This window comes from Nothobranchius furzeri, chromosome 16, assembly GCF_043380555.1.
Source record: "Nothobranchius furzeri strain GRZ-AD chromosome 16, NfurGRZ-RIMD1, whole genome shotgun sequence".
Classification (NCBI taxonomy): domain Eukaryota; kingdom Metazoa; phylum Chordata; class Actinopteri; order Cyprinodontiformes; family Nothobranchiidae; genus Nothobranchius; species Nothobranchius furzeri.
In genome coordinates, this window is record NC_091756.1 from 22,033,925 (window position 1) to 22,056,024 (window position 22,100).

General features: G+C 44.8%; 1 protein-coding gene across 4 annotated transcripts in view; it reads left to right on the forward strand.

Annotated features, from left to right (window-relative positions):
* Positions 1-22,100, forward strand: part of abcc3 (ATP-binding cassette, sub-family C (CFTR/MRP), member 3) — a 114,757-nt gene that overhangs the window by 46,784 nt on the left and 45,873 nt on the right. For all 4 annotated transcript variants that reach the window (XR_008565501.2, XR_001573296.3, XM_054748957.2 and 1 more), the window contains exons 5-10: positions 1,474-1,599; positions 1,811-1,872; positions 4,427-4,558; positions 13,706-13,954; positions 18,921-19,098; positions 19,216-19,377. Coding sequence is in view for 2 of the 4 variants with exons in the window: in XM_054748957.2 (XP_054604932.2) it covers positions 1,474-1,599; positions 1,811-1,872; positions 4,427-4,558; positions 13,706-13,954; positions 18,921-19,098; positions 19,216-19,377 (909 nt within the window). In the remaining 2 variants the exon portion in view is untranslated. The remainder of the gene's footprint in view (positions 1-1,473; positions 1,600-1,810; positions 1,873-4,426; positions 4,559-13,705; positions 13,955-18,920; positions 19,099-19,215; positions 19,378-22,100) is intronic.

Consider the following 22,100-nt stretch of genomic DNA (forward strand, 5'->3'; position numbering starts at 1 on the left):
ATTGACGTAACAAATTAGAATACATGTCATGGCTGCTTAATGTCACAGAGACATCGGAGACGGAGAAGAAGAAGCTAGCCGGAGTTAGACGCTCCTGCTAAGCTCTACAAATTCTGCTTAAAATGATACTGGTGTGACTATTCAATTCATTTTAAATTTGTGTTTGTTTATATGGCACCAAATCATGACCAGAGTCGTCTCAAGGCACTTCACAAAGACTAGCCCCTGCCGTCCCTATTGTGATGTCACAATAAGGAAAATTTGCATGTAAATTACTCCTGAAATGACAATACGACTGGTGACTGACCATGATTGAAAGGTTAATTGAAAAAAGTAAATTTAGGAGAGATGAGCTGGTTTGAGAGAAAGCCTTCTCTTGTGGGTATTATTGAGCAATTTTTAATTTTGTCAGTGTAGAAAGCTTTCTTTGCTTCAGTGATGCTGGCAGAGAATGAGGACAGTAATTCATGAAATTTCAATTGATCACCAGGATCTTTTGTTTTGCGCCATTTCCGTTCCACAGCTCTTAGACTGGTGTGTAGAAACCGGAGGGTATCATTTAGCCAAGGGTGCGACTGAGAGGATCTAGCAGGTCTAGTGGCTAAAGAGCACAAGTTGTTAAGACAAGAGCAGAGTGTGGAGCAGAGTGACTCGGTGGCTTCATTCACTTCATAAGCAGAGAATGTGCTGGGAGATGGAAGAGTGGAGGCAACAAGAGAGGAGAAGTGGTTGGGTGCCAGATTGCGGAGGTTGCGGCGGAATGAGACCACTGGGGAGGAAGCAGTGGACCTCCCTTGTAGTCTAGTTTTGTCCGTGTTTACCAGGTGATTTGTGAATGTGTGTGTGTGTGTGTGGGTGTGTGGGTGTGGGTGTGTGTGCAGGTGTGTGTGTATTCAATGATTTGTATGTGTAGGAGCTAAAGTTACACACAAAAATGTAAACACAAGTTACAAATCTTTAGTTACACACACACAAATTTAGATACACATGTACAAATCTAGATACACACACACACACAGACCTTTTGAGACTTTTTTCTCCCCATACTAAATGGCTTATTTATTTGCTTTAGTGGAAAAAAAAACTCGAGCTTGTGTTAAAATGACTGTAATAAATGGATCTGCTTCCACTAATTTATTAAGAATGATTGTTATTGGCTGCATGTCAGATACCTTTACCATGAAATCAGGACAGTGGGTAACCAGCGGGTTGCTGGTTCGAACCCAGTCTTTGTTAGTGTGAGTCGTTATCCTTGGGCCAGACCCTTCACCCTCCTTTCCTGCTGGTGGTTCTCGGAGAGACAGATTGTGCCTGGGTTCCACAGCCTCTCCTCTCTGATTATGATGTAGCTCATCACCACCAGGATGAATACAGTTGCGTTTCATTTGTCATTAAAAATAACCTTCATCCCAGGAAATACTCTGCTTGTTTGGTGCTGCTTGCAGCATCTGAACCAACTTCCTTTTGTTTCAGAGCGAAGTTCCAGACAAGCTGCGATTCATCACCTTCTACTTCTACTTTGGCCTGTTGGTCTTTGAGCTGATCCTCTGCTGCTTTAACGAGAAACCTCCTCTTTACTGTGACGTTGTCACTGACCCAGTGAGTCCTGCACACTGATAACATTTTCTCACAGCTCATGAAGTATGTTTGTATGCTAACCCTAACCCTGACCACACTGAGACAACATGTTTCGCTCTGTGAGCAGCTGAAGGACTGAGTGCACTCTCAGGTTCCTTCATGCCCAAAGAATTCAGCCGTTGATGGCTGCTCAGCTTTTTACTAACTTCATTCTTTTCTTATTTCTTTTCAGAATCCATGTCCTGAAACCACAGCAGGTTTTCTTTCCACCGTGACTTTCTGGTGGTTCACAAGGTGGGCTGAAATTCCTCAGGGACTACACCTGACTTCCATTTTGCTGTTCTTTTTATATTTCAGTTCTTTTTACTGAGATCAACCACAGCCACTTACAGTTTAGCCTCAGTAGGGATGGGTACCTTTGACATTTGAATCGATTCGGTACTAATTCCCGGTACCTAGGAATCGATACCGGTACTTAACGGTACCAATTTTAGATACTTTTGAGTGTTTAATATTTTAATTCTCTTTTATAATAAAATATATATATTTTCTCAATATATAACAATATTTGATAAATATCACGATAAATAACATACAACTGTTTGTATTTTAACATCGTCCTTGTAGTTTTATAAGCTGATAATTAAACTGAAGCAAACATCTTTATTGTGAACTAAATTTACTGTGTATCTTCATTCCTTTTGCCGTCTTTTTTCATTTGATTTTTCCTACTGGGAAGTTAGAATTTCCGAGGAGAAAGCAAACGCACCATTAGCTGATAACAACGGTGGCAATGGAAGCTAACTTATCAAGCTAACGTTATCTTAAACAGTTTATTTAACTGCTGGAGCAGATTAAAACGATGATGCCTCACACTTAGATCGTTGTCGCTGGTTTCATCTTCACCCGATCACCCGTCGCATTTAGTAAAGTGAAGCCAAACTTTAGAGCGCGTTCATGTTCTTCCAGTCGGAAATTCGGAGTTCCGAGGAGAAACCGGAAGCAGAACGGAAGCTAACAAATCAAGCTAACGTTGTCTTAAACATTTTATTTCCCTTCCGGAGCAGATTAAGATGAGGATGTCTCACTTAGATCGTTGTCGCTGGTTTCATCATCACCCAGTTACCCATCACATTTAGTGAAGTGGACCCAAGCTTTAGCGTGTGTTCTTTCTACCATGCTGCTCTGTTTACAACTGGTTCGCAGCGACCGACAACGCTCTTGCGCATGCGCAGCTGTCTAGGCAAGTTCTCGTTATGGAGGATGGGTACCGAAACGAGGCACCGTTTCAAATGACGTGAATCGGTGCTCAGTCTGTACCATGGAATTCAGTCGGTACCTTAAAAAGTACAGAATTCGGTACCCATCACTAAGCCTCAGCCATGAATAAAAAATGATACTAAACATCCTCCCTGAGGAACTCCAACAACAGTTTGGTGATGAACAATATGTCTTCTCCAGCATGATGGCACACTGGGCCAGAAGGTTAAAATCAGAACTAAGTGGGTTAGGAACCAAACAACTTTGGTTCAGGTCCAGTGAGAACTTGTGGTCCATCCTCCAGAGGCAGGAGGACAAACGCAAACTCACAAAGCGCTGATGATGAGCTCCATCAGTCTGCATCTGGATGAAGTTCAGGGTGGACTACAAAGGGCCTGAATAAGAAAGATTTTGTATACATTTATTTAACAGCCATTGGAACTTATTTTACACCTCAATAGTAAAGCTCAATATTTGGAATTGTTTCATGTTAGTTTCTTGGTTTATTTCACAAGGACAACGTTAACGAAGATCAGATAAACGTAATTGTAGCAGAACAGAACATCAATACAAACCCTAGTATTCCAAATGTACCAAAACCATAACTATTACAGAATAAAAGTTAGTAAAATAACCTTTTACAACAGTGTCTTTATAAATACAGAAAACGTCTGTTAGTGTTTTAGTGCTGACAGAGTGTTGACTGAACATTTTTGTAACTAATTTGGACAACCTATAGGTGTCCAGTTGTCTTTTGGTGAACAGAACAGAGTTCCTCTCTACTGCTGCCTGACTCAGAGAACAGAACCATCTCCTCCCACTGCACTCCTAGTTCTCTGGGTTTCAGCTCCCTCTACAATAACTTCCTTTTCACAATTTAAAAATATCTGTCCAGTGTTGCTAATTGGAAAAGCCTGATTAAACGCCATGTTTCTGTTGGCATCAATCAGACCACAGGTTCAGTGTCCCACATGTAGGTGAGAGAGATGGTCCATGGCCTATGAATATTGTACCCCTGTGTGCAGAAGGGGAGATGACCAACTCTGATAATGTTGTGGAGAAACTCCCCAATATTAGGTTCTTAACCCCCCCCCCCCCCCCCCCCCAATCCATGAATTGGACACTGACAGGAGCGACGGATCCTTTTCCATCCGTGTTTACAGCTTGTGCTGTAGTATGAAGCCACACTGAAGGTGATAGTTTTGGTGTCAGGTTACAGCAGCAGCCTGAGGTGGCTGGAGCAGCTCCACTCAGACCAGTTCCGTATTTTTTTTATTGCAACTAAAATAAAGAACCTTCTTTTTGGAACCAGTTTATTTGGTTAGTTTTAATCTCCTCTTGCTGCTTTGTGTGGAAAACACATCAAACCAGTTTCCAGTGAAGTCCTGTCCAGAGATGCATAATAAAGACTGGCAGTTTCCCAGATTCAGTGGGTATATTCAAATGTTTAGAGTCTGAGTTAAAGGGTTTAATTCTAGAGTCATCCTTTATTTTATTCAGTGAGCCCACACTAAAAAGCTGGTCGTTTCTTTTGTATACACGTTAAAGTAAAATTACATTATGTTTTTGTTTTGTTTTTTTCTCTCAGTTTGGCCATAAAGGGATACAAAATGCCCCTGGAAGCCAAAGATCTGTGGTCTCTGAACCAGCGTGACAGCTCCAAGGTGATGGTGCCTAGACTCCTCAAAGAGTGGGACAAGGAGCAGGCCAAGGCCAGGAGGTACGAGTGTGAGAATGGGTGAAATAATTTAGTTTTTCCATGCATCCTTTTGAATAAAGTCAACAATAGTGTGTGATAAGAACAGGTTGAGTCTGCTTTAACTCAGAAACTTTAAAAGACTCAACATTCAGTAATTACACTGATATGCAGCTGTGTGTTGGTGGTTAACCACACTCTATGTGACAAAGTCAGCTAGTTTAGAAACTCTGATTTATGAAAACTGTCTTGCTTCTCCATTTTTGTGGAAAATCTGGGCTTCATAGCTTTCTCCATCTTTGTGTGGGACATCTGATCTTCAAGAAATACGGTTCTGGATCAGATGTGTTCTCCCAACCAAAGGCTCTTGGGTCCGGTTCACATGGCAAAGTTTTAAAATTGTCGGACGATTTTCAAAAAGTGAGCGAGCACATAGTTAGTGTTAAAAAAATCACAGCTGTACAGCTTTGGTCCTACAGTGTGTGGTGTCCAGCCAAATAGCAAAGATACCACACACACACACACACACACACACACACACACACACACACACACACACACACACACACACACACACACACACACACACACACACACACACACACACACACACACACACACACACACACACACACACACACAACGATTTTACACACAAACATTCCCAGAGTAGACCGTTACCTCGGTTTCACACTGGAAGCATCGGCACCGCGAAACGGCAGCGGACTGGTTTACTCGCAAACTTCAAAGCGGTCCTTTTCACACCGGGAGAGTCTTGGCTGCGGCACAACTTCCTCGCTGTGCTCTTCGCTGGACTCGTGACATCACACGATCCCTCGAGGCTTCAGGTCACGGTTTGTTTATGCAATCCGCCATTAAACCAAAAAGAAGGAAATCACGTTTGATATCGCTGTTTGGTGCCATATATGATGTTCCTCTCCACTGCCAGGATTAAAGTCATGAAAAACACACCGCTGCACTTCTGAAACAATGCTGAGAGTAAATCAGAATCAGAATAAGCTTTATTGCCATCGCTCCAGCGACCCAGAGCATAGGAACTTGACTCCGCAAACACAACCTGACCAAGGTTAAACACACACACATGTAGACAAAACTGGTACAGGCAGTCCACGAGATCATTAGATGAAAAGGGTGTTACATGAGGATAATTGGGGTAAGGTAAAAAAGGCATACCAGAGTTAGTCCCAGCAGGGAGTAGCTCTTACTATACAAAAAACTCCTCAACGTAGAAGCTCGAACATCACAGTTACAAAACATCAGACTCCGATAGGGAGGCGGGGAGGGTCCTGAATCCTCCAACGGGAGCTGCCAGTGTACGGCGCTCACAGCTGCAGTCAAACAGGTGGGAAGGAGAGACGAGGGCCAGAGAGCACATTGAGTTCCTGCAGGTTGATGACCTCGAAGCAGACGTCACCATCTGAAGGCGGGGGGGAAGGTCGGGTCACAGCATCTGTCTACATTCCTCCTTTCGTGGGGGTGATATTGATGGCAGCTTTGGAGGCTGTCTTGGCGTCAGATAAGGATAAACAAGACTTTGTTTAGGGCAGACAGAGATAATTTTCCTCTCTGCCTTGGAGTCTATTAAGTGATCATTCATGTCCACCAGTGAAGCCAATTATACGTTCTAAACATCCCCACACCGTCCAGCGACCCTCTCCGAGATGACATCCATCTTGCGCACTAACACAGGCAACGCCGCGAGGACATTGTCCAGCTTACGGTTCACCTCGAGTAACGTCCCAGTCTGTGAGGTCACCGCACGGGCGGCACATTCCGTGGGTACGGGTCGCACTCCAATCGCTCCCATCTTCCCAAATTTCCAGAAAACCAGATATCCTCCCACTCCAATCAGAAGAAATCCAGTGATCATCAGGCCGAATATCCACAAATCTTCCACGTCCTCGATGGACAACTGAGAGAGGCACACGATTCGCCAGACCTCCCAAGAATCGAGTGCATATCCCGCTGCGTATGTCCCTTGAGGACAGGTGGGAGCCCCCTTCTCCGTTCTCATCGTAGAAAAAATCTTATCAATCGCGTTGAATGACCAGTTAATTAAGTCCATTTTCCAAACAGAAGTAGTGATTTTCAGGAGAAATGCAGAGAAGTGCTCTGTAGGCAGACAGGACAGAGAGCCTTGGGAGAAGCAGGTAAAGGAGCAGAAGCAAAAGCGCCTGTACTCTCTGAGAGCCAGATAAGCTGTTATGCCATACTTAACTCATTCACTGCCAGCCGTTTCCTGATCAGAAAAGCCCTTCGCTGCCAGTGTTTTTCAGCGTTTTCACGTTTTTTTAAGAGTCACAGAACATTGCGCTCTATGATGATGTCAACGCCAAAACAAAGAGTAGACTCACCTCTTACATCAGGAAGAATCTGTGCGTTTCAAGCGTTATCCGTTTTTTCAGAATTTGTTGCCGAATTGTGATCGGCAGAAGCTTTTCCGGTTCGCAGTTCACTTTTTTACAGCATCCGCCTAAAACGATCTCCTAACAGATGGATGTTCTGCTTCCTGATCACGTGACGTGTGACATACGCGGATGAAGATCGGCTTTGGAGCCGGGATGCTTGCTCTATGAAATTGTATCCCTGCAGTTCTTTTATTTAGAAAATTACAGGGGATTTTACACGGAAACTGTGATTTCCTGTCTAGTCCTTTGTTAACTGCAGAAATTGACGTGTCCCAGAAGCGGCTCGTGGCAAAAATAGAACCTGATCCTATCTTCTTAAAGGGACATGGACATCAGTAACCTACTCAGATCTTTTCATCTTTTAAATACCGGACATACTGGCATGGGCAAAATGACATTGGTACGAGTCAGTCATTTCAGTAACAGTACATTTTTGGTTTACCGCCTAGTCCTATTTCGGAGTAAACAAACGTAGCAAGTAGGGCTGCAGCTATCGAATATTTTTGTAATCGAGTACTCTTATCAAATCTTTTATTGATTAATCGAGTACTTTAATAAATGACCCTTTTGTGTTTGTAAACCATTATATCAAATAGCACGTTATAAAATATGAAAGACCTCTTAAAATTAGCAAGCAATTGCCAGTTATTCTTCAAGTTTTGTTCAAAATTAGATTTCAAAACTTCAACTTTACTTCACAGTAAACAAATGTCTGTGCAAAAATAAGTATACAACCTGAGCCGATTTTCGTCTCGCGCGAGAATCTACTAGCACCGGAACCGGTCACGGTGCATGCGCAAACATGGCTCGCCAGCTGTTTCCCTATTAACACACGTCCGTTTTAATTTCTACACTTTATTTTCTCACACAATAACAAGGATTGTCGAGAAAGCATGTTTGCCGTGGTTATGTTAAATTATACTGATCACAAAACATTTATTTACTTTCTTTTGTTTTCCTCCGCCACTCTCATAAATATCTGTGTCCTCCTGCAGCAATCCCGAGGAACAGACGTCAATAACAGCACAGTAAAAAGTCTGACTTGTTGTGTAAAAACTGCTATTTTTAGCACATGTTTAGGTCCGACGTGTTGCTACCAGACGACAGTGTGAGCTCAAACTGAGTGCTACAAACGAAAAAGTCGCATAGTGTCTGCAGAATATATAGCAGACTTCCGAGTCTGCCTGCAGAAGTGACATTTACATGCGGATGTTTCCTGGTCAGGTGCTGCAGCATGGAGGATGTGGTGTTGTGGTAGGCTAAATCCATTTTACAGTATTTACACTGGACTACGTTTTCCACCATACGACGTGAAAAATGCTCCCACACCTTTGACATTTTCTGTCTTTTTTGCACTCCACCGAGGTCCACATTGTCCGCCATGGCTTAAGAGAAAGTTAAGTTATCGCTACTCGCGTGTGCATTCAGTGCAGTGTGTATGTGCGTCACTTATTTCGGTCAGGGTGAAACATGACCCCGGGCGATTGCAAAGCCATGAATTAATCAAACATGAATTAAACTAAGCCTCGAGGCAGAGAATTTGACTCGAGGCTTTTTTGTACTCGAATTGTTCGAGGTACTCGAGGAATCGTTTCAGCTAGTAGCAAGGAGGAGGATTTGGAATCCCATTTTTCCGTGCTACGTGCTTCTGTCATAAGTACCTTGCCGTGTGAACTAGAGCCCTGCACTGAAGCCCTAGGCCCTCGGGTCGGCCCAGCCCTAGGCCCTCGGGCCGGGCTTCGGGCCAATGACTGTGTAATCAACTCGGACACGGGCCGGGCCAGGCGCCTTTATTTTTAATCGAATTCATTAAAAAAATTGAAACACTAAATCACTCAAGAAAAGATTACCATCTGAACATCTGAGCTGGACACTGCTCAGCGCAGCTCACTGTTAGCGTGTACTACATAAGATACGCAGCGAGCTGAAGATGTGGAGAGGGGCTTGGAGCGCATCGCAGAACCAGCATGCATGCGGGAAGATTCCTCCCACTGAAGCGAGTGTTTTCCAAACCCTGTCTCTCAGAGAGACTTGTCACTTAGAAAATGTTCCCTGATGATGAAACTTTGGCTGATTTGTGCTTGTTCCTGTCTCCAATGTGGCGACACATCCAGGAGCTTTGAGGAGAAGCCCAGAATCTCACATCCTCTTCAGCTCAGAATGCGCCTATGATTATGCACAAGCGTGACGTGTCAACCCGGTCTCACAGTAAGACTGGGTTGGAACTGTTCAGGTTTATGCAGACAATCTTTACATTTAGAATTGGCATACAGATGTAAAATTAATGCAGTAAAATATAAAGCATTTTATTTAAATATCCATTCATTATTTTACAAGCACAGAGAGCCGCATCAGATGGATGGAAGAGCCGCATGCGGCTCCAGAGCCGCGGGTTGCCGACCCCTGACTGAAACGCAGCAGTAGAGCCCTGCGCAGGACTGTTTTCTTCATCCCGCTCCTGCCTGCTCCCGCTGAATTTCTGACCATTACCGCCTGCAACTGCAACGTGTGTGTTACACTCCCGCCCGCACCCGTAAAACTCGGAGAAATTACTACCTCACAATAAAAGAGATGTATTGAGTTTGTGTCCTCTCTGGTCCTGGAGAAAACATGTCACAACCCGCGGCTCTTCCATCCATCTGATGCGGCTCTCTGTGCTTGTAAAATAATGAATGGATATTTAAATAAAATGCTTTATATTTTACTGAATTAATTTTATTTCTGTAGGTCAATTCTATGTAAAGATTGTCTGCGTTAACCTGAACAGTTCCAACCCAGTCTTACTGTGAGACCGGGTTGACGCGTCACGCTTGTGCGTAATCATATGCGAGCATGGTTTATGTAACCCTCACAGCAGGATAAGTACCTCATGTGTGAAGCTGCTTCCTCTGCTGGCTGCGTAGCATGTCTCATTAAAAGAGCACAGACAAGTCAAAGTAAATCAAGCCAATGCTGCTCTTGTGTTTTATGTCTTTTCTGTCTCCGCAGAATGAACAACTTTTCTGATGGCTAAATTGTTGAGCACGGAAGAGAGCTGTAGGGAAAACATAAAAACATGCCTGGCAAGTTTTTCTGAACCCTGGCTTCCGTCAGGCTGTTTCCTGTCAGTGCTGCAGCCTTCCTGCTGGGTTCACTCTCCTTCTGCACTGAAAGCACCTGTAAACCGATCTAGGCATGCTCTGCTCTGCCCACTCAGCTGGGCTAGGGAAACCTGTTTGGTCTGGAGAGGAGCTGTCATTGTGTTTGTTGTGTTAACTCTTGCAAAACTCAAATCCCTGGAACTGAAGTGGAGTACTTTCAGTTTGTGCTGAAGGAGATTTCACGCTGTTGCCTAAGAAGATTCAGCGGAAAAGTCGAGTCATTTCCTGTGGTGATTTAACAGTCATTTCTGGTAAAAGAAATGGGTCAACGTGGAGTCAGAACGCAACCCATCTGATAAACTTTTGCTTCTGTCTTGTGATCTTCTTGTTGGTGACGAGCTCCACCTCGGCCTGAGGCATCAATAACTGAGGAATGTTTTTACATGCTACGAATCTGGGCTAAAACAATTAGGGATTTTTAAAAAATATTTAACCCTTTAACTGCCAGGCCAGCTACTTGGTAGAGCAAATTTTTGGCCCTGTAGCTTATCGAGTCCTGACATGAACTTAATGGAGAATGGAGCTATTTTAAAGAAACAGAAGTGAAGGCACAATCTCAACTATTAAAGGGGCATTATGGAAGTCTGACAGCCAAAACATGTATAGAAATAATAAATGTCTTCTTCATACATTCTCCTGCAATGCCCTGGTCCTGTAGAATGAGCCCTGGCATTTTTATTGTGATTGCCTGTTTTTCTGTAAAATCACAGAAAAAGAGAGATGCTCGGGTCGAGCAGGCTGCTTCATGCGCGTTCACGCTCAGGCATAGCCCGTAGCATTTGCTATCCGTAGCTTTAGCAGCAGAGAGAGAGGCAGTGCCACTTTGTCGCTGTTCCTAACGCCTAGTGACAAAGCTAGCTACATTTCTGAGGACCCTTAGCTACTTTCTGTAGAACTTTCTTCTAGATATTTCCTGCAAATAAGCAATAAAATAGCCATTTTCACTCCGAACCGTTCTTTGAATGTTGTTTCAGCTGTCATCAAGGATATAAATGTTACAGATACATAGGACATCATTGGCGCTTTAGCTCACCTAGTAAGACGTTGGACTCTCGTGCAGGAGAACCGGGTTTGATTCTGTACGTCAACATAGTTTATTAACTCATTCACTGCCAGCCGTTTCCTGATCACTAACGGCCTCCGCTGCCAGCGTTTCTCACCGTTTTTACTGTTTTTTTAAGAGTCACAGAACGTTGCGCGCTAGCATGATGTCGATGCCAAAACAACCAAAACAAAGAGGAGACTCACCTCTTACATCAGGAAGAAGCCCCGTGTTTTTAGCGTTATACGTTCTTTCATAATCCGTTGTCGAATTGTGATCGGCAGATGCTTATCCGGTTCGCGCCTCACTTTTTTTTTATAGGAAAGGCCCAAAACGATCTCCTAACACATGAATGTGTTGCTTTCTGATCATGTGATCTGTGACGTATGCGGATGAAGATCGGCTTCAGGGCTGAGTTGTTTGTTTTCTCAGCGCGGGGGCTCGTACCGATGCTCAAACAGTAAAAAAATGCAAATGACGACTTAAGTCGTCAATGGCAGTGAATGAGTTGAGAGTATCTTTTACATTAATGGTATATTTTTTTACAGTAAGATGCCCAATTTTTTATTTGAGACTCGCCGAACGCCATTGAATTCACAGATACAAAAGATGTGGGTTCAACTTTTCACTTTGTCGGCTGTGCTGAAGAGAAGGGTACAGAACCATATTATTTAATTAATTAGCTGCGCGTTCTCCTGGCCTCTGTCCCCCCCCCCCCACACACACACACACAAGGGGCTGTCTCAGCTGGTATTTTCGTTAAGGAGTGTGCACGTACAGCATGCGCGCCTTGTGCACGAGCCTACTATTGAAGCTGCCGTTACGCTTCTGGCCTGAGGGGGCAATCACGAGCATAAAAATTCAAAACTCCGTAAAGTCCCTTTAAGAAAAATGTTTCAAACAGACGTAAGTAGTTAGCAGTGTTAATGTAGTTAATTAAGTATTTCCTTTTTCTTTTTTTTGGACGAATAAATTTTTGCAAACAAAAACAAAACGCAAACTTCAATTTGTGCTTCTTTTAAAGACAAATTTTTTCATATTTCTTCACAGTTTCAAGTAGCCGTAGTTAACATTTCCTTTATAAACATTTCAAATGACTGCCTCAGAAGAAAAATACATGTATTTTAGTCGACTAAAATCAGACTAAAATGTAAACAAATTGTGACTAAAATTCACAAACGTTTAGTCACAAGACTAAAACCAAGTCTTTTCAAAATAAACACTGGTACGTAGTGAGGTGGGAAACATTTAAAGTTCACATTTATTTGCGAGTGCAGCTTTATAAATATGCATGCTTATATAATTTTGTAGAATATCATATACAATTTATGTATTAAACAGGTTTTCTGTAACATTCAAACTTATTCAAGTCATCAACCTGTTTGGTCAGTTGCATGGAGAGAAAATGGGCTGACTGAGCTCCTATAAAAGAAGAGAAGGGCTGCTACAGGAGCCTGGAGGTCCAAACAGACAGTCAGTTAAAAATGTTTTATGAGAGCTTAGATTCTTGGATGCCTTCTCCGGGTCAGGGATGAGGTCCTGCCTCAAGTGGAGGAGATCAAGTGTGTCTGGGTCTTGTTCACGAGTGAGGGAAAAATGCAACATGAGATCGATAGGCGGATAGGTTCTTCATCTGCAGTGATGCGAGCGTTGTACCGGTCTGTCGTGGTGAAGAGAGAGATGAGCCGGAAGGCAAAGCTCTCGATTTACCGGTCGATCTTCGTTCCTACCCTCACCTATGGTCATGAGCTTTGGGTAGTGACCGAAAGAACGAGATCGCGGATACAAGCGGCCGAAATGAGTTTTCTCCACAGAGTGGCTGTGCTCTCCCTTAGCGTTAGGGTAAGAAGCTCAGTCATCTGGGAGGGGCTCGTAGTAGATCCGCTGCTCCTCCGCATCAAGAGGAGCCAGTTGAGGTGGCTCCGTCATCTGATTAGGATACCTCCTGGATGCCTCCCTGGTGAGGTTTTCTGGGCATGTCCAAGTGGAAGGAGACCCAAGGGAAGACCCAGGACAAGCTGGAGGGACTATGTCTGTTGGCTGGCCAGGGAACACCTTGGGATTCCCCCAGAAGAGCTGGCCCAAGTAGCTGGGGAGAGGGAAGTCTGGGCATCTGGGCTTAGGCTACTGCCCCCGCAACCCGACTCCGGATAAGCGGCTGAAAATGGATGGATGGACGGACGGATAGATTCATAGAGTTAGAAGAAAAGTATTATTGGACATTATGCCACAGAGCATTGGGAGGTCCTGTTGAAATAATCAAGTCTTATGGCACCTGTGTGTTTTATACATGTGTCGTTCTGACGTTTTTACGTCACCACTCCACTCACGCGAGTCTTCAGAAGGCCAGGGGGAGAAGGCATGAGGAAACATCGGCTTGTCTTCAAAACAAGTGGAAACATCAACAGCACCTGATAATAATAATCATTACAAATGGTTTGATGATGAAATGATGTGTGTATTGGTTGTTTTAGATTTTCTCTTAAATGTTGTCAGTGTTTGATGAAAATCATTTCTGCTTCCTTACAAGGTTTATTTCCCCACTTTGTTGAATCCACAGCGAGGCGATCCAGTCCAGCCAGGCCACTTACGCCAAGCCCCCACCTTCCACCACCAACCACACCGCAGGAGGTCCGACTGAAAACAGCCCGGAGGAAGTGGAGGTGCTGCTGTCCAATCAGAAAGCTGCTCCCCACCAGCCGTCCTTTCTGCACGCCCTCATCAAAGCCTTCGGCCCCTACTTCCTGATCGGCTCTGCCTTCAAGCTCCTGCAGGATGTCATCACCTTTGTCAACCCGCAGCTGCTCAGGTGAACAGCTGCACGCTGCATCTCATTAGAAAACAAAGATATCGTTGTTCCACTGACACGGAGTCCTTCATATAGACTCTTTTTGCATGTTGTGCTTGCTTTTGGTGTTGTTTTATCCAAAGTAGGGTTACTGGCTTTTGTTTGAAAGTGTGCTGGCTTTGTTCATGATGTAAATATGTTTCCTCTTTCCCACGTGCGATATGCTGAACACAAAAGCTGCATAAAGCCCTTATCAGTATCACAGATGTGTTATCAGAGATGGCTGATCCCACATTCGTTGTGTGTGTGTGTGTGTGTGTGTGTGTGTGTGTGTGTGTGTGTGCTAGGAATGGGACAATCTACTTAAACTCACGATACGATGCACCTTGATATGTCTTGAGTTATGAAACGATATCAAATAAGAAAAAAAAAGGAAAAAAATATTACTGTATAATAACAACTTGTTTATTTTTTTTCCAGTAGCTCACAGGGAAACACAAGGCCTAACAGGCCAAACACAAACAGGAACACCCTTAGTGCTGCTTTAAGCCGTGGTTAACTTATCTCAGGACTGGTTCTTCTTCAAAAAACTAACATATCAACATGTTCTGGTGTAATCAGTGATCTTTGAGCAGACACAATGTCTCCTGCCGTGGAAAAGACACGCTCACTGGGCACTGATGTAGCAGGAATGCAAAGGTAGGATTTGGCAAGGGGGGCAAGTATGGGGTAAGCATAAGCATTAACTTTCCACCACTCAAGTGCACTTCTGTTGAGTGGGATTCCCATCCCACTCCTGTAGGAGAGTATCTCCATTTCAATCCCTCTGCTGGTCTGCACTGTCTCAACAGTAGTGTAGGAGCTCCCAAGGAGATCTTCGTACACTGTCTTCTTTGGTGGGGGAGGCTGTGTTGCATCCTGCATCTGCCTTTCTGCTTCTACTGACTCTTCCTGGCTCTGCTCTGCTCCCTGTGCTGCCTCAACCATGACCCTGGCCTGCTCTGCTGCTGCCTCTGATGTTGAAGCACTGGCCCTAGTGGTTCTGTCATCAGTGTAACTGGTCTGAAAATAAATAAAATAGAAAAACTAGTTAAACACTTCTGTCCTTCACTCTCATTCACTCTCTCTCTGATCGACTAATAAAAAAACATGAGAAATAAGTTTTCAGACTCTGGCCTGCTACACACATACAGGGTTACACACATGTAGCAGGAAACCTCTTTTTCAGTAAAAGTTAGCCTACCTGGTTGCGCTGCTCATGAAGTGCTGAAGCTTTTTCACATATTCGGGCATAGATGGACTCACGTTGTTCATCCTTCAGATGGGACAGGTTTCTGAATCGTGGGTCAAGCGCTGTGCACTCCTGCAGCATGTCATTAGTCCCCGGTGCATCGGTCCGAGATGTCGAGTAAGATGGTGCTTTTCATGTTGGCGATGGTCTGTGTGTCATTTTGGTTTGGTGACATGCTTTGCTCGATCATGTGCTTCAGTGGCATTATCAGTGAAACAGTGGGCTCTTTTTCATCACAGACAACAGTTGTGGCTGTCTTCAGTGGCTTAAGCAGTTTCACTATGTCTTCTACATCTGATATATCAGTGTGATCCAGAGCGTCGATTTCTCTCGCATTCCTTCGGATTTCTGGGCAGCTCAACGCTGCTGAGACAGCTGCTTGCTGCTCCAGGTAGCGCGCCAGCATTTCGTACGTGCTGTTCCACCTGGTCTGGACATGGGTGATGAGTTTATGCCGAGGCAGTTCCAACTGGGTTCGCTTGTTGGTCAGGACTGTGGTGGCCGTGGTGCTCTTGTGAAAAAATGTAGTTATTCTTCGCACACGACCAAGAAGGTGCGCAACGCGGGATACAGCCACGCCTCTGTTACTGGCCAGATTCACAACATGCGCCAAGCACTTGATGTGAGGGTGGAGACCGCTCTCTCACAGCAATGTCCATGTTGCTCGCGTTGTCTGTGACACTAGCAATGGTTGTGTGTGGCCTTGTTAGCTCCCACTCACTCAGTGAATTTCTCAACACTTGAGCTATGTTAACACCAGTATGACTTTCACGTAGCTCACGAGTTGGCAACACAAAGCTTTTACTCCCATTTTTCGTTGATGACTTGTGCCGTGACGGTGACATAACTCTGTGTTGCACGCGAGGTCCAGCTGTCGGTGGTCAGAGCGACGCGGTCGGCATTTTTTAGACACTCTTTCACGCTTTGTTTTGTTTCATTGTAAATTGCCGGGATTACCTTCTCTGAAAAATGTCCCCGGCATGGCATCTTAAACTTGGGCTCCCGCACCTTGAACATTTGGATGAATTTTCTGTTCTCTACTATGTTAAATGAAGCCATGTAGTCCGCTATGAACTCACCAATGAGCCGGGTTATCTGTTTTGCACGTGGACTTGACGTAGGGAGAGTTGGTGTCAGTGCTTGTTTCATGGTCAGCTGTCCTTTCGGTAGGCTTGTTTTCGCCAAGGCCGTCTTCACATTTTTATGGTAACGTTGAAGGTGGTGGTTCATGTTTGTTGTGTTGGAGGTGGTGTACGGAATGACAGCATAGCATAGCTTACACACAGTCTTGGTCTTTTCCGTTACTCTATTGCCGTCATTGTCTTTTTTAACCGGAAAGCCAAAATACAGCCAGACAGATGACCTGTATCCAGGAGGAGCATCCTCAATTTCGACCTCATTTGACTCCATTGTTCTGCTGTTTCGGGGCAAGGCACTTGGTGGCACCAACTTGGTGCTAATGCTAATATTTGTTCACTCGCTGTAGCCTGCAGTGTTGTTACAACATGCACTGTGACTTGACGTCATGACGCACTGCACCGTTCCCCGGATGTTTTTCTTAATAATTTTTTTTTAATATTTAGTTTTACCTTGCTTTATCAGCAGAGATGGTGCTGTATGCCAGCCCTACTACTACACAAATCATGCAGCAGTGCCACCTAGTCTAATTTCATGGTCCATTTTTTTTACCTCGATGCATTTCGTCACGTTTTGTATCGCGAGTTTTCGCCAAATGAAATTTTGTCACATCCTTTGTGCGTGTGCGTGTGTGTGTGTGTGTGTGTGTGTGTGTGTGTGTGTGTGTGTGTCTGCTCTGTCTCCATCCCCAGTGAGTCATGGTGGATGGCTGCTTATACTGAGCCAGGATCCTCTGGAGGTTTCTTCCTGTTAAAAGGGAGTTTTCCCCTCCACTGTCGCTGCATGCTTGCTTAGTATGAGGACTGCAACCTGCTGGGTTCCTTATATAGGAAGCTTTTTTCTGATTGGCTTAATGAACTGACTTGTATTGGAATGTTTATTATGTGAAGTGCCTTGAGACGACTCTTGTCGTGATTTGGTGCTTTATAAATAAACTTGAATTGAAATTTCCCTGCATGCATTTTTTTAGATCGTGTGACCAAACTAAAACCTCGCCTCTTGTCAGTGCGCCCCAGGGCAGCTGTGGCTGCATCGTAGCTCATCCCCACCAGTGTGAATGGATGAATCATGCACTGTAGTGTAAAGCGCTTTGGAGACCTCTGACTCTGAAAGGCGCTATACTAGTGTGGGTCATTTATCATTTTATTACTAGAGAATATCTTTAGATTAGCATAGGTGTTATTTATCTTCAGATGTAATGGTTTTAATATGAAAACCATCACATTTATTTTATAGTATGTGTGTATGTTTGCAGTGATTGCAGCACTAATTCTGTTCTACTTAAAAATAGATCTCATGATCCACCGACCTGGTTCATTTTTGAATAATGGGCCTTTATTAAACAGCTAGGTGCTCTGATGCACCCAGAACTAAAGACTGAGAAGAAGCTTGGATTTGTATTCTGTTCTTTAGAATCATAACCACTTAGAAAATGTCTTATCTGCCTTCAAATTTGGGATTGAAGATGAAGACTACAGGGGTTACCCAGCTGCCTACATCACATTATTTTATGGAGCCAAGCCCCTCTTCCTCCTTCTACTGTAGATGTGCATCTACCAGGAGTCAGTGGTTTGCAAAGCCTCTGAGAAAAAGGAAGTGAAAATGGGAAAGTGTAGGAGGAACCGTTGGGGCTCATAATTTAAAAGCAGGCTTACTAAATAGGACGGTCCAAGACCATTATAAACCAATAAAAGAACATTAAAATCGATCCTGAAATGTACAGGGAGCTAATGCAGCTATTTTAGAACTGGTCTAGCATGTTCCCACCCTCTGGTCCTGGTCAGCACACGTGCTGCTGAATTCTGGAGTAGTTGTGCGCTAGAAATACTCTTTTTGGGTGGACCAGAGACCTGGGTGTTACAGTAATCTATTGTACTTGAAATAAAAGCATGGATTAACCCCGCTGTGCTGGCAAGAGAGAGAAGAATTTTAAATAAATGCACTCATCAAGGGCAAATCCAGGTGTTTTACTTTAGAATGTCTTTCTCCTAACCTATCTGAGTAACATCCTTTAGGAATGGAGCTGCTATAAAAGCAGAGAAGAGCTGCAGGAGCCCAGAGGTTCGAGCAGGCCTTCGAGGAACAAAAGAATGTGTTCATCAGAAAAATGTTGCCACAGAACGTGTCGGGTTCCTAATAGAAAACACACACACACACACACACACACACACACACACACACACACACACACCCTGGTGAGGAGGGGGGGGGGGGGGGGGTTGAAAGCTACAATCACTGAATTTTATTAAGTGCTTTTTTTCCACTTATTCATGGAAACGTTCTCCACTCAGGCTAAACACCGAGGAGTCCAAGCCTCTCCTGTAGAACATACGCCGTTGCATTAGCATGTGAGATCATCTGCATAGATGTGCATCTGACTGCTGTTTGAGCTCTGCACGTTTCAGTTTGAATGGAGAAAGTTCTGCAGGTTGAGACCGAATGTCTGTTAAAATCTCATGTACTGGATGACTGAGAATCTACATCAGCACGGTCGGCTACACACGCTGCAGATGATCCAGTCTGAACTGTCAATAATACCCCGTCTCCTCTCTGTCGTAGGATGCTGATCTCCTTCACGAAGCAGGAAAAGGCCCCTTATTGGTGGGGGTATGCGCTGGCCATCCTCATGTTCCTCACGGCTTTACTACAGACGCTCATCCTCCATCGGCACTTTCAGTACTGCTTCATCACTGGCATGAACGTCCGCACCGCTCTTATTGGAGCCATCTACAGGAAGGTGAGCTCCAAATGGTCGGGCTAACAATTCCTAGGCTCTGATTCTGTAACAGATGCATGAAATAAATCCTGAGCACCTTTTAAACACAGGGGTGTCTGGTTCCTCTTTGATCTACAGGCGTTGGTGATTACTAATGCAGCCAAGCGTTCCTCTACGGTGGGGGAAATAGTGAATCTGATGTCTGTGGATGCTCAAAGGTTCATGGACCTCACCACCTTCCTCAACATGCTGTGGTCTGCTCCCCTGCAGATAATGCTGGCGCTGTATTTCCTCTGGCAGGTAGTTTCAACGACCAGAAGAAAACTGTTAAAGATGGTTCTGACAGTTTTTCTCATTATTCATGAAACCCCTCAGGACACCTAGGGATGTCCCGGTCAGGTTTTTTTGCCCTCGAGTCCGAGTAATTAGATTTTGAGAATCTGCCGATACCGAGTCCCGATCCAATACTTTCGATACATTAAAAAAATAAAGAAAAGGAAGAAACAGTTCCAGAATGCTCCTTATTTTTTATTTAATTACCTTTTTATTTTATTTTTTAACAGCAGATCACATCTGTGAGGTATCTTGAACAACCAAGTAATAAATAACAATTTCTTCACTTTTGGACTTTATTGCAAATATAAAAAGTCTAAAATAAAAACAGATAGCGCTTCCACTTAAAATACCTGGCAGGGGTCTATTTTGCCTCGGCCCCCAAAATGCTTAGATACGCCCCTGGGCATGGGACGGAGTTTTGAAGATGATCTGAATTGTATCAACGATATAAATACTACATGCTGATAAATGATTGCTTTATAAAGGTACAGACGTGTAGTGGGATCAATCTACCTACATTTTATTTTGTTAAGAACTTTGTTTTGTTTTCTTGGTTTTTATTTTCCTGTCTTCCTGTCCTGTCTGTCTCTGATCTTCCTGTCCTGTCTGTCTCTCATCTTCCTGTCCCGTCTGTCTCTGATCTTCCTGTCCTGTCTGTCTCTGATCTTCCTGTCCTGTCTTTCTCTGATCTTCCTGTCCTGTCTGTCTCTGATCTTCCTGTCCCGTCTGTCTCTGATCTTCCTGTCCCGTCTGTCTCTCATCTTCCTGTCCTGTCTGTCTCTGATCTTCCTGTCCTGTGTGTCTCTGATCTTCCTGTCCTGTCTGTCTCTGGTCTTCCTGTCCTGTCTGTCTCTGACCGTCCTGTCTGTCTCTGATCTTCCTGTCCTGTCTGTCTCTGGTCTTCCTGTCCTGTCTGTCTCTGATCTTCCTGTCCTGTCTGTCTCTGACCGTCCTGTCTGTCTCTGATCTTCCTGTCCTGTCTGTCTCTGGTCTTCCTGTCCTGTCTGTCTCTGATCTTCCTGTCCTGTCTGTCTCTGACCGTCCTGTCTGTCTCTGATCTTCCTGTCCTGTCTGTCTCTGGTCTTCCTGTCCTGTGTGTCTCTGATCTTCCTGTCCTGTCTGTCTCTGACCTTCCTGTCCTGAATGTCTCTGATCTTCCTGTCCCGTCTGTCTCTCATCTTCCTGTCCTGTCTGTCTCTGATCTTCCTGTCCTGTCTGTCTCTCATCTTCCTGTCCTGTCTGTCTCTGATCTTCCTGTCCTGTCTGTCTCTGATCTTCCTGTCCTGTCTGTCTCTGATCTTCCTGTCCTGTCTGTCTCTGATCTTCCTGTCCTGTCTGTCTCTGATCTTCCTGTCCTGTGTGTCTCTGATCTTCCTGTCCTGTCTGTCTCTGATCTTACTGTCCTGTCTGTCTCTGACCGTCCTGTCTGTCTCTGATCTTCCTGTCCTGTCTGTCTCTGGTCTTCCTGTCCTGTCTGTCTCTGGTCTTCCTGTCCTGTGTGTCTCTGATCTTCCTGTCCTGTCTGTCTCTGACCTTCCTGTCCTGAATGTCTCTGATCTTCCTGTCCCGTCTGTCTCTCATCTTCCTGTCCTGTCTGTCTCTGATCTTCCTGTCCTGTCTGTCTCTCATCTTCCTGTCCTGTCTGTCTCTGATCTTCCTGTCCTGTCTGTCTCTGATCTTCCTGTCCTGTCTGTCTCTGATCTTCCTGTCCTGTCTGTCTCTGATCTTCCTGTCCTGTCTTTCTCTGATCTTCCTGTCCTGTCTGTCTCTGATCTTCCTGTCCCGTCTGTCTCTCATCTTCCTGTCCTGTCTGTCTCTGATCTTCCTGTCCTGTGTGTCTCTGATCTTCCTGTCCTGTGTGTCTCTGGTCTTCCTGTCCTGTCTGTCTCTGACCGTCCTGTCTGTCTCTGATCTTCCTGTCCTGTCTGTCTCTGGTCTTCCTGTCCTGTCTGTCTCTGATCTTCCTGTCCTGTGTGTCTCTGATCTTCCTGTCCTGTCTGTCTCTGACCTTCCTGTCCTGTCTGTCTCTCATCTTCCTGTCCTGTCTGTCTCTGATCTTCCTGTCCTGTCTGTCTCTCATCTTCCTGTCCTGTCTGTCTCTGATCTTCCTGTCCTGTCTGTCTCTGATCTTCCTGTCCCGTCTGTCTCTGATCTTCCTGTCCCGTCTGTCTCTGATCTTCCTGTCCTGTCTGTCTCTGATCTTCCTGTCCCGTCTGTCTCTGATCTTCCTGTCCCGTCTGTCTCTGATCTTCCTGTCCTGTCTGTCTCTGATCTTCCTGTCCCGTCTCTCTCTCATCTTCCTGTCCCGTCTGTCTCTGATCTTCCTGTCCTGTCTGTCTCTGATCTTCCTGTCCCGTCTGTCTCTCATCTTCCTGTCCCGTCTGTCTCTGATCTTCCTGTCCTGTCTGTCTCTGATCTTCCTGTCCCGTCTGTCTCTGATCTTCCTGTCCCGTCTGTCTCTGATCTTCCTGTCCTGTCTGTCTCTGATCTTCCTGTCCCGTCTCTCTCTCATCTTCCTGTCCCGTCTGTCTCTGATCTTCCTGTCCTGTCTGTCTCTGATCTTCCTGTCCCGTCTGTCTCTCATCTCCCTGTCCCGTCTGTCTCCGATCTTCCTGTCCCGTCTGTCTCTGATCTTCCTGTCCTGTCTGTCTCTGGTCTTCCTGTCCCGTCTGTCTCTCATCTTCCTG